This window comes from Tenrec ecaudatus, chromosome 4 (assembly GCF_050624435.1).
Source record: "Tenrec ecaudatus isolate mTenEca1 chromosome 4, mTenEca1.hap1, whole genome shotgun sequence".
Classification (NCBI taxonomy): Eukaryota; Metazoa; Chordata; class Mammalia; order Afrosoricida; family Tenrecidae; genus Tenrec; species Tenrec ecaudatus.
In genome coordinates, this window is record NC_134533.1 from 201,637,373 (window position 1) to 201,648,793 (window position 11,421).

The window sequence follows — 11,421 nt, forward strand, 5'->3', positions numbered from 1 at the left end:
GGCTGGGTCAGCCCAAGTATTGGCATCTCCTGGCAGAAGGTGGCATAGGTCTCTGGGCTGCCAGGGACCTGCAGAGCCCGGGCTACCTCCTGACAGGAGCAGGCTATTCCCTGGAGCCTGTTTCCTCCCAGCAGTACCTGGTACAGTCGTTCACCTTACCACCCACACACACACCTTGGGGCTGCCCAGCAGCAGCTGCCACACCTGCCCCTTCCCAGTCTGTCTGCCCGCTGGTGTCCTCGAGGAAGCATCATTTCCTGAGAAGCAGCTTGGATTTCAACCGTGTTCCAGCGGAGGCCAGGCTCTGAGGGCACTGAAGGGGCCCTGGCCCCTGGACTTTCTCCTCTCCCTGCCGGACCCTGCCTTCCCAGGTCTCCCCGCAGCCTCTGAGCCCAGCCCCCACTCTGGGGCTGGAGAAGGATCAGGAGCCAAGCCCACCGAGACACAGAAAAGCCTGGAGTGGGGCAAACCGACCTTTATTCTTGAGGCTCAAACTCACGTTGGCCCCTGTCCGACCCTGACCTTGGCTGGGGCCAGCCTGCCTCCAGGACCCAGGACCCCCATCCCTGAGACATGTGAGTGTGAGCAAGTGCACAAAGGGGACTCCTGGGTGGCACCTGGAGGTGGGCTAGGGGTGGGGGCATCACAAGGGTGGGCTCCCCGTCACACCCTTCAGAGGCAGGCAGTGTCCAGCAGAAAGATCAGAATTTGGTGGCCTGAGCAGACAGAGGAGGGGGGCTCCAGTCAGCTCCAAAGGAGTCTTCCCCCACCACCCTCCCACCCCAGGGGCCACCTCCCTCCAAGCAGAGAACCCTGAGCCAGGCCCAAGGAGAGGTTAAGAAATAAGCAAATAGGGCCTGACGGGCCAGCCACCAGGGGTCCACTCACCAAGTCAGGGTCAGAGGCTCTGGGACCGGATTGCTGCAGGGCAAAGGTGACGGCATCGTGGACGGTGGCAAAGAGATGCTGCTTCGTGATGGATGCATCAAAGAAGCGCCCAGCCTCAAACTGGGCGACCACGGGTCCTGGAGGTAAGGAGCCAGTCGCCTGACGCTCAGAGCCACTGGGACCCCCCGTCCCTGCTGCCCCTGACCCGAGGCTCCCCAGGTTATGGCTTACCCCCCACACTCACTTCGGACCTCCAGGACACCTAAGACCCTCCCATAGTTTCAGAGAGAGACTGTGTCCTGGTACCCCCGTCCCATCCCGTCCCCAGAACTGTCCACACACACGCACTGTGGCAGGCGGCCATGTACACCTCCACCTCTATCTCCCGGAACTCTTGGAAAATCTGCAGCAGATAAGGGGGTACTCAGGCAGGTCCTGGGGGTGCAGTGGGGGTGGGGGCGCTGTCCCAGAGGGGAGCTCAGAGGACTCTCAGAGCATACAATCTGAGGCGCTCTGTCCCGCACCCCCCGCTCCCCCCGTCCAGCTTCTTGGGGTGGCCTTGCCGCTCACACCCCGGAGGCTCTTGAGACAGACGGTGTCCACGAAAGAGAAGGCACTCAGGTCCAGGATAAGGCTGTGGAAGCCTGGCTGTGGCAGGCCCAGGGCCTTCAGCGAGGACGTGTCCAGGGCCTTGGCCTCTTCTTCAACAGTGGCCACTGCCCTGTCCTCTGTGCTGGCCTGCTGGGGAGCCATACATGCCGCAAAGGCTGCCCTCAGTGAGGCAGGGACACATACAGGGGGCGGTGAAGGACACGGGCACGGAGGAAGTACACCTCATGTGCCAGACAGGAGAGACGCACAGGGTGGCAGAGGAGAGCATACGGCTGTGCACACTGTGCACACTGCCCTGTGCCCTGCCAAGCCTAGGCTTGGCAAGACCACTTGGCAAGACAAGATGCTGGGAGAGCCCTGCCCCACACTCTCGCAGCCCAGCGGAAACAGCAGAGGGCTGAGCACCACACACACACGCTCCCCTCCCCACTGGGCTCCCTCTTTGGTGCCTAGATACCACCTTACACACATGCAATTCCTCCTCTCCACCCAGGAGCTCAGCCTGTGGGCTTGGCCTGGTGGCACCAACACTCTCTCGTGTTATAGGGAACTGAGCAGTGAGCATGTAAGACAGGTTCCGCAGGGGTGCGCCTGTCCATCACCCTGCAGCTGGCGGGCCCATGACTGCCCTCCCAGACACACGTGGGCCCCTCCCTGCTGCCCCCTCACCTTGGCCGAGTTCATAGTGTTCAGCTCGTTGGCATCCAGGCCGTTGTTGATGCTGATGGAGAAGAAAGTGCCATTGGGAGCGGCAGCCTGGGCCAGAAAGAGGAGGGAGGGCCTGAGCCACAGGGCGGTCTTGCCAGGCAGGCCTGGGGCAGGTGGGCAGAGTGGCAGCCAAGGCTGTGGGACCCGGCTGGGACTCCGCTGGGCTGGAAGGAAAGGCTGCAGGCTCCCCAGGAAGGTGGAGGGGGCAGACACCACCCAGAGCCCTGACATGCCATGGAGAGTGGAGGCCCCCAGGGCACGGGAAGGGAGGGGGCAGAGGGCACTAGGATGGTGGGCATGGGGGGGGGGGCTTCGAGGGAGGCCCTGCCTGTCTGTGGGACTGCTGCTTCTGCAGTCGCTTCAGCTTCTGCTCCTGCTTCCGGAGCAGCTTCCTCTTCCGGGAGATGAGGTGGTCGACATCCACTCCGCACTCAGGGCGAACATCAGAAGGGGGGATGTGGGTGATCTGGGGAAGGAGGGCTCGGGTGCCCCTGCCCTCCCCTCCCCTGGGGGTCCCGCCTCACCCTCTGCTTCAGTGCGTCGCTGAAGAGCTCGGCGTTGGCAAAGTACATGGTGACTGAGGAGCGGAAGATCTTCACGCCAGGGACCTCCTTGGCCTGGGCCGTGTTGGAGTGTTGGAGGGGGCTTAGCTGAGCACTGTGCCTGACAGCGCCCCAGGGCCACCAGCCACCCCTAACCACCTCCTTGGTCCATATGGGCCCAGCCTGGGGCCTCAGGTCTCCCAGGCGTTTAGGTCAGAGGATGGTGAGGGGCGCGGTGCAGGGAGTCATACTGAGGCCCGCCCAGGCCCTCAGCCAGACCCATTGGCCTTCCTGTAGGACCCATCTGCCTCTTTCCCTGCCCGCCTCCCCAGCTATTTCCCAGAGCCCCCCTTAGGCCACATGTTGGCCTCCTCCTGGGTCTCTGCCCATCTAGTGGCCCCTTCTTCACATACAACCTGGCACCCACCAAGGTGGCTCCTTCCGTTCAGGACAACAGTCTCCACCCTCCCAGGTTCCATCCACCCAGTCGGGCATCTTCACCCACAGCCCAGCGCCCCAGCCTCCTCCACTCTGCCCGGGGGTGCTGCCCTGTGCCCGGCCTTCAAGGCTGCAGTAAGGGAGGGAGGAATAGGCCTCTTTCTGGCAAGGGGCCCCTCTGGTAAGGGGCACAGATTAACTCCATTGACCAGCTCTGGAAACAGGCCCGTTTCCTGGTATCCCAGAATTCCACCTGTGACCCAGGCCTTGTGCTTAGGCTGCAGACTGTCTCCCTGCTAGGCCCCCAGACCCATCTCTGGGCCCCTTGTTCTCCATCATGCCCTGATCCAGGGGTATTCAGACACACAGGCAACACCCCGCTGGACCCCCACCCAGGCTCGCCCTTGAGCTTCCAAGGACCAAAGCCCAGCGTCTTCAGCTCCCGATGTCTCTGCTGGGCACCGAGAAGGCTGCTGGTCCGGTCCCGCCCACGACATCGCCTTCTCAACCCCTGCCACTCACCTCTGAATACTCGGCCACGTCTCTATAAACATCCGTGCCTGGCACCTGCCCCAGGATGGAATACTGGGGTCTGTGGAGAGAGCGAGCTACAGGCTAAGGGAACCAGAGAGCCGGGGTGCATGCAGAGCTTCAGGGAGGGCCCAGGGGTGGGAGGACACTCACAGCTGCGTGCGGACCACCACGAGCAGCAGGGAGAAGACCACAGCAACCAGCAGGCCCAGGTCCAGGTTCAGCAGGAGGGTGGCCACAAAGGTCACCAGCCAGATGAGCTGAGGACAGAGGGTGGCGGTCAGCGGAGTCACTGGACAGCAGGCCCCCAGCTCCACCCCTGGGTTCCAGGCGTCTCACCAGGTCCACTCGGTTTGTCTTCCAGAGGGAGCCTATGTCCTTCACCTGCAGCAGCATGCCCTTCAGGTTCACCAGGATGATGGCAGCCAGGACTGCCTGGTCACGGAGAGGCCACAGATGCCCATACCACTAAGCACTACCCTCCAGCCCCAGAAACTTGGCTCGGAAGGGCTCTGATGCCTGAGCTTGACTCCAAGTCTCACCCCAGGGGTCTCAGGTTTGAAGAGCAGGATGTGACCTAGCACCCCGTCCCTCCCCTGGGACCTGCCTGAGTGACCTGAGCCCCTGGGCGGCAGGCCCAGGTGCTGGGGGGTGGTGGGTGGGGGTTGTGTGCCAGGGGTTGGGAGGTTCACCTTGGGCAGGTCTCGGAAGAATTTCCCAAGCTTGAGGATGATGATGAGGATGAAGAGGGAGGAGGTAGCTCCAGCCACCTGCAGGGTACGGGCAAGCAAGGAGGATGAGGGCACCGTGGGCAGGCATAGGCAGGAGAGTGGGAGTCAGTGGGTGGAGGTGAGTGTGTGTGTGTGTGTGTGATGTGAGCCTAGCCAAGCAGTGGCGGGTACACCGGCGCAGCCAGACCCCACGCCCATGGCCCACCTGCGTGTTGCCCCCGGTGCTCTCCTGAACCAGGCTCCGCGACATGGAGCAGCTGATGGGGAAGCACTGGAAGAAGCCCCCAATGAAGTTACTCAGGCCGATGGCCACCAGCTCCTGTGGGAGAGGGGTGGGGGTGAGACCACCCTGGTAGTGCCAAGTCACCGTGACACAAATCCCCGACCCTCAGCCGACGGTGCATGCAGACATGACCCCAGCACATCTGTGTCCCAGCTGACCCTCTTCCTCGGTCCCCTGGCCCCTGGAGACCTGGCTGCCCCCCCCCCCAGATCCCCCGAGCCCCAGACCTGGTTGCTATCCACACGGTAGCCGTGCCTCATGGCGAAGATCTTCCCCAGAGAGATGGCTATGACGAACCCGACCACGGCGATGGTGAAGGCGTTTCCCACGATCTTCGGGAACAGCTCAGGGCGGGGAGCCACTGGGGGATCCAGCCTGTGTGTGTGGGGGCGGGCATCTGTGAGGCCAAGGCAGCCCTAATTGTGGTCACCTAACCCTCCCTGGCCTGACAGGGTCCTGGCACTCACCCAGTGGGGATGGTGCCCATGATGTCGACTCCGAATGTGGTGTTCAGTTTCACACCGTAGGAGATGCCCGTGGCCCCAATGAGCTGTGGGGAGAGGATGAAGTCAGGGGAGGGCGGGCTGGAGAAACTACTTTGCGGGGTAAGGCAAGAAAGGCTGGGGGGTAATCTTCAGAGGAGTTGTACTAAGTGGCCAACAGGGTGAGAGACAGATCTAATCATGTGGGGAGGGAGGTTGGAAATGCTGACGGGGGTGGAGGGAGATACCAACATGTCGGGGGTCTCTTCACCCCCAAGAGCCCTGGCGAGGTGCCCCCCACTCATCCCCACTCGCCCGCACCGTGAGCAGCTCCCCGGGCAGCGGGATAGGCAGGTGTTGTTGCAGCTTGTCATTCAACAGTTTCACCAGCACGAGCACCAGGCCCGACACGAGCGTGGTGATCACGGTGCCAACCACACTCTGGGGCAGCCGCCAACAGACCTCCAGCACTGTCTGGTGAGAGGCGGGTGTCACAGCCAGCACTCCAGGCAGCCCACGGGGGCACCCCTGCCCTTCCCCTCACTCACAAAGATGAGGGACAGTGGCCCTGGGCGGCTTTTCAGATGAAGGCCAAACGCATACTTGAGCTGCGACACCAAGACGTGCACGGCTGCTGCCGTGGTGTAGCCACGGACCAGAGGCTCGGACATGTAGGTGACCACGAAACCGAAGTGGACTAGGCCCAGCCCCACCTGTGGGGAGCAGGAGATAGTCCGCGTAGGTGGTGGGGGGCGCCTCAGGGCGGCTGCAGCCAAGGGCAACTGGGCTGAGTGGACAGGGAGAGTGAGGGTCAGGTGTACATGGGCACTGGTGAGAGTGGAGACGGAGGGGCTGCAGGGGCCACAGTGGGGAGGGGGTGTCACTTCACTTAACCCTGACTGCCCTGTACCTGGAAGAGGCCGACCAGGACACTGAGCGTGGAGGCCACCTGCACCCGGAAAGCATCTCTATCCATCTCGCTGACTGTGGAGTTTGGAGCCTGTGGGTTGGTTTCATCCGGGGCCAGGGATTCTGTTACACTGCCCACCATCACGGACATGACAGCAAAGGTCCCTGCGGAGGCAGGGCAGGGCCGAAAGACCTCCATTCCCAGGGCCAGCACCCGCAGACCACGGCTGTGCCAACAGGGGGAAGTGCTGGTGGTCAGCTACAGCCAGGATCAGGAGTGGACCCTGAGCTCCAGGGCTAGGAAGGTTGCCCCAAACACAGGGCACAGTGCCCAGGGGCCCACTCGTATCCATCAGGCCCAGGGTGACTGCTCCTGTTGTGAAGGGAATATTGCCAGCCTCACGTTGGTCAGGCCTCGGCCAAGGTCTGAGCTCTGGCACGGCACTCCCACCCCCCACCCCCCTCCATGTTCCTGAAGCCAGGGCCTCAAGGGACTTTCCTGTGTGGTTTCACGGTCAGGGGTCCGGTCTCACCTGGAGAACATCTGAGCCAGCTTCCCCACTGTGGAGCCCCTCCACCGCCACCCTCACCCAGCTCCCCTGCCCTGCACAGCCCTTTCACTCTCCCTCCCAGGTGGCTCTGGACCTCCTGTCCAGGGCCCTGGCCTGCTCCACTCACCCACAGAAATGTGCCGGGAAGTGCCAAACAGGAAGTAGATGAACACTGGGTAGAAGGAGCTGTAGAGGCCATACTTGGGAGGGAGTCCAGCCAGGAGGGCGTAGGCCAGGCCTGAGGCGAAATGGCAGCATTGTCGGCTTGAGGGTGGGGGGAAACCCAGCCTGGAACCAAGGGCCACCATCCCAGGGGTCAGGGCCTGGGCTTCCAGGCCAGGGCCTTGCCGAGTTAGGGTCACCAACAAAGGGTCAAGGGTCCTCTCACCCTGCGGTAACTGCATGATAGCCACACTCAGGCCAGACAGAAGGTCGCCTAGAAGCCACTCACGCACGGGGTACCGGGGCAGCCAGGCCAGAACAGGGAGGTATTGGAGCAGTAAGGCACGCACCCGGGCACGAGAGCACCTGGAGGTGTGAAGTGGGTGGGTATCAGGAAGAAGGGCTGCCTGCCTGGCAATTCCAGAGCCCCAGGTCCCTCTTTCTGGCCTTACTGAAACCAGCTCCGCCACTGGCGGGTGGGGGGCACTGGGCCCCGGTGCCCCAGCTCCTCCAGCCGTTCCTGGTTCAGCAGTGGTCGCTCCACGTGGTAGTCTTGCCTCCGCAGCTCCATGGCCTGCATTGCAGACAGCAATGGCTGCGTGTCCCTCGGTCTGGGGGAAGCAAGACAAGAGACAGACCATGAGGGCGCGCCTGGCCTGGCCTCCCTGCACACCTCCACCTGGGACCAGGGCACACCTGACTTGTCCAGGCCCTGTGGTACAAACGAGTTCAGTCCTCGGCTGTTCCCTATGGGCTCCATGCCGACACCCAGACAGAGCCTGGACTTTGGCTGGCAGAGGTTTCTTGCTGGGCCAAAGTCTCCCATAAAGAGACTGAGGATGAGCATATCCACACCTCCAATGCAGGTGTGGCTTCATGGCCCTGAGAGCGCTCGCTCTATCAGTCCAGGCCCCAGGCTGGCTGCCTCTCCCAGACCTTTGCCTTCCCCTGGCCAGTCTGAGTGTTTACCCAGCTGCCCCCTGCACCCAGGGCTGGCAGGCTGGAGCACAGCAGGGATCCCACATTTCCTGGGCCACACTCTTCTAGCAAGCCCCCATCTTCACAGGAGACCCTCACTTCTCACAAGAGGAAAATGCTGGTGTCAAGGTTGCCCTGACCTCCACCCTAGGATCCAGGTTAATATTCAAGTCCAGGTCTTGCAATGGAAAGCCAGGAGAGGGCTCTCACCTTCTGGGACCTCTGAGGAGGGAGGAATCTCATGTGGAAGGGGAAACCTCATCTAGGGGTGCACTGGCTGAAGGCTCCCACCTGCCAGGGACGCTCCCACCTGGAGGCGGAGGTTCCCTTGAATGAGGGTAAGAGCTCCGGTGGGAATTGGAGACCTGGGGGGAGGGGGGCTTCCGGACAGGGGGGCTGCCTTACCTGGGGGAGAAGCTATCTCACCTAGGAACAGGTAATCTCTGTGGGGGGGGGTCTACTTGTGGGAGAACATTGTTACCATATGAGAAATCTCCCAGCTACCTGGTGAGTTTGGGTTTTGCGGGAAGCTTTCCGGAGGAGCCTAGATCTTTTTCAGGAACAGGGGATCTCAGACTGGGAATGTTGTCTCAGGAGCAGTTGTTCCTGGCACAGGGAAATTTTCACCTGCCAGGTGATTTCTGACAAGGTGGCAGCTCTCACCTCCCCAGACGACTTAGTTACCAAACTAAGTCCTCACTGGAAAGGGCTCACCTGCTTAGGAAAGCAGGTGCTGAGCTGGGGGGTAGGGGGCGGCAGGGGGAAGCGCTCCCACGGGAGAGGCAGGGACTCACCTGGGAAGGGACTCTAATCTGAATGTCCCGTTTAGAGGAGGGAGTGGAGAGGGTACAAAGAAGATCCTCAGACTCCCTGCACAGCTGTCTCCGGAGATCTTTGAGCCCCCTCGCCCCTCCTCCGTGAGTCACTTAGGTCTCCTTAAAGGGCAGGACCAGCGCTGGGAGGGAGGAGCCTCAGTCCCCTGGTCCTCCCCCCGCCCCCTAGGAGGGCACCCATAGCCCAAGGGCAGGAGTGCTGTCGGGCTCAGTCATAGGGCTGGGTGGACTCGGTTGACCCACGTGTTCTGCCTGGGACTCAGGGACCTCCCGCCCCAACGCGCCCCATCCAGAGCACCTCCTGCACCAGAGCTTCTCCGCACGCAGCCGCCCCAGCCAGCCCTCGCGCGGTGCGGCGCCGGCTCTCGCCCCATCCCTCGCCGCTGGAGGGGCAGCGCCTGGAGAAAATCGGCAAACGGTAAACCGAGGCGCTGCAGGCGGGAAGTCCCTGGGACACACTCAGCGACCCCACCCCAGTCCCCATTTCTGAGCTGACTCGGGCCAGATGCCGCCGCAAGGAGGGGCCACCGGAGGTCTGAGCCTCGCGCACATGCGCGAAGACGCGGATACCCGGGAGCGGGCCGCGCCCGGACTCACCCCGGCGCTTCAGAAGGGCCCACGACGGGGTAGCGGACCGGCGGGCGGCTGATCTTAAGCCTTGGGCGAAAGGCCGCTAAAGGCCCGAAGGTGGAGCCAGGGATGGGTCAGGCGGGGGGGGGGGGCGGTGAAACGCTGCTGGGGGCCAGCGGCACGCTGCTGGCAACCAATCCTGAGGCAGGTCGGGAAAGGTTCTGGCCAATCAGCGTGCTGGGGCGGGGCCTGCGTGCCGCTCTGAGCAGGTTAACCCCTTCCTCCCTTCCATGGATCGTTCATCCGGGATGACCCGCCAAGCTCTGCCCACGGCCACGTGGGACCGCCGAGCTGACTAAAGGCCCCTAAGCCCTACGTGGTGGTCGCGCCTAAGGGAGAAGGGTTACAGTGCGACAAAGAGGAGAAATCCCTATGAGCGCATGAAGGCTGTAGCGGAACAGGAGACTTAGCTCATAGGGCCACACGCCCCACACCCCCCACCCCCACCCCCGGCCAGGGGTGGGATGGGGGTGGAAGGGGTTTTCTTATGCTTCCTTGGCTTTCGCTCTGAAAGTTTTTCCGTGGTCCCCACGCCTCCTTCCAACTCTTGGTCACCCAGGCCAGAAATGAGGCTGTGATGTCCGCCGCCCCCTCCCCAACACCCACCCAGCACAGCACATGAGGATAGACCCTCCTGGGCAGCAGAAGGGCAGGCCCCTCCAAGTCAGCAGGGATGGAGTCTTTAGGGGTGTTCCTATGGTTGCTTTGACCCCTAGCCCTGAGTCTCAGGAAGCCCTGTTGCCACTGTGTTGCCCAAGCAGGGGGTTTCCCTTGCACAACCTCCCAACCTTTTCCCCAGCACCTGTGCTCACATTTCTTTATCACAAGGTGAGGGGCCAGAATTCAGAGCCACTAGGAAACTAGTCCAAATCCCTGATGACATGGGCTAAAAATAAAGCCGCCCTCTCTGAGGGGAAGGTAGAAGGAGTTTCCGTCTTTCCCTGCCACTCCCTCTGATACCCCAGACAGAAGGAAGGCAGCAACCTTTTCTATAGAAGTTTATTCCCAAAACAGAGACAATTTACACAGACAGGGAAGGAGGCCGCTGGGGGTAGGAATGGAGGGGGTGGGAGTAGGAATCCCCCCAGAGAGGGGCATCTACAGAACCTAGGACTGAGCAAAAACACACTCCACTCCCCCAGCAATCCCCTCAGCCCTTCCAGAGCTGGGGTCATCCTGGGTAAGGAGAAGCGGTTTTTTCCTCTGGCCACATTTGGCACCAGGGAAGTGGAACTTGGGATCTCCTTGGAAACTGCCTATGTGTTGGGGAGGTGTCGCCACCCCCTGGCCCTGAACCACCATCTCCAGTGGCAAGAGCACTCTAGGCCTCTCTGGCCTGTTGTTTTGATTGGGAGCTCAGGGCTGACCTGGGACCTGAGGGAGCTAGGAGTTAGAAGCCCCCAGGTGATACCCAGGTCCAGATCCTCACATGTGGGGTCTTCCTAAGCCCCTCTCCTATGTTCCCTACCTTTCACTTGTAAACAAAGGGGGGAAAAACATTCTCTACTGTAAACAAAGTGTCCTAGTTTTATGTTGTAAACAAAGTTTAAAAAAATAAAAAGATTGAAAATAAAATTCTTGACCTGTAAACAAAGTTAAGGAAATGTAAGCATCCCCAGTTCTGGACATCAAAGTAACAAACTAGAGAGCTTTGTGTTCTGGGTTCTAACAGTCAAGTTCCCCCTTTTCAGGGGGAGAAAGGAGGGGTGGAGCTGAGTCACTTCCGTCCGCCTGGGCGGGTGCCTGGGCCAGGGAGGTTCCTGTAAACGGAGCAGGCCTCTCACCTACATTCTGAGTCTTGAATTCCCTAGTTGGGCACCATTAGCTCCCCCAACCCCCCTGGGATAAAGTCCTGCAGGGGGCAGTGTTGAGGAATGATATGGCAGCAAAGAACAACTTCTGCTCCCAGCAGGGCCTGGCCTGGGGGTAGGGGCAGAGGGGCACCATGACCCACCCCCTCAGGAATGTCCAGGTGGAGGCCTGAGCCCTGGGAAGGGGTAAAGGAAGCCTGGCTCTGTAAACACGGCCCCTGCGGCTTGGCCAGCACCCCACAGCGTCAGTCCTAGGTCATAAGGCAGTCAGTGGCAGGGACTCCACTCATCAACACACACATCCGTGGGGAGGGGCCCACGGAAGAGAGAGA

General features: G+C 61.5%; 1 protein-coding gene across 6 annotated transcripts; it reads right to left on the reverse strand.

The window, feature by feature from the left end:
- Positions 1 to 454: 454 nt before the first annotated feature.
- On the reverse strand, positions 455 to 9,360 carry SLC26A6 (solute carrier family 26 member 6). 6 transcript variants are annotated; one of them, XM_075547305.1, is made up of 22 exons: positions 9,246 to 9,346; positions 8,947 to 9,046; positions 7,290 to 7,448; positions 7,064 to 7,203; positions 6,803 to 6,913; positions 6,126 to 6,289; positions 5,764 to 5,928; positions 5,537 to 5,689; positions 5,201 to 5,283; positions 4,961 to 5,108; positions 4,656 to 4,769; positions 4,412 to 4,489; positions 4,059 to 4,154; positions 3,873 to 3,979; positions 3,711 to 3,780; positions 2,733 to 2,825; positions 2,537 to 2,638; positions 2,170 to 2,256; positions 1,459 to 1,629; positions 1,237 to 1,291; positions 889 to 1,025; positions 455 to 716 (listed from the first exon to the last, which is right to left on the reverse strand). In XM_075547305.1, the coding sequence occupies exons 3-22, from the start codon at positions 7,415 to 7,417 to the stop codon at positions 702 to 704; spliced, it is 2,217 nt and encodes a 738-aa protein (XP_075403420.1). In that variant the 5' UTR covers positions 7,418 to 7,448; positions 8,947 to 9,046; positions 9,246 to 9,346; the 3' UTR covers positions 455 to 701. The 6 variants fall into 6 exon arrangements, with proteins under 6 accessions (XP_075403420.1, XP_075403422.1, XP_075403419.1 ...); XM_075547307.1 differs by lacking the exon at positions 8,947 to 9,046 and having other exon boundaries at positions 1,459 to 1,626; positions 9,246 to 9,360; XM_075547304.1 differs by lacking the exon at positions 8,947 to 9,046 and having other exon boundaries at positions 9,246 to 9,360.
- Positions 9,361 to 11,421: the final 2,061 nt, after the last annotated feature.

Excerpts from the sequence above, each read along its gene's own strand:
- SLC26A6 (XM_075547304.1), bottom strand. The coding sequence starts at position 7,417 with ATGCAGGCCATGGAGCTGCGGAGGCAAGACTACCACGTGGAGCGACCA. Across the intron at positions 5,690-5,763 it reads GGCCACTGTCCCTCATCTTT|ACAGTGCTGGAGGTCTGTTG; the intron begins GTGAGTGAGGGG and ends GCCTCTCACCAG. Across the intron at positions 5,109-5,200 it reads ATGGGCACCATCCCCACTGG|GCTGGATCCCCCAGTGGCTC; the intron begins GTGAGTGCCAGG and ends CCACACACACAG.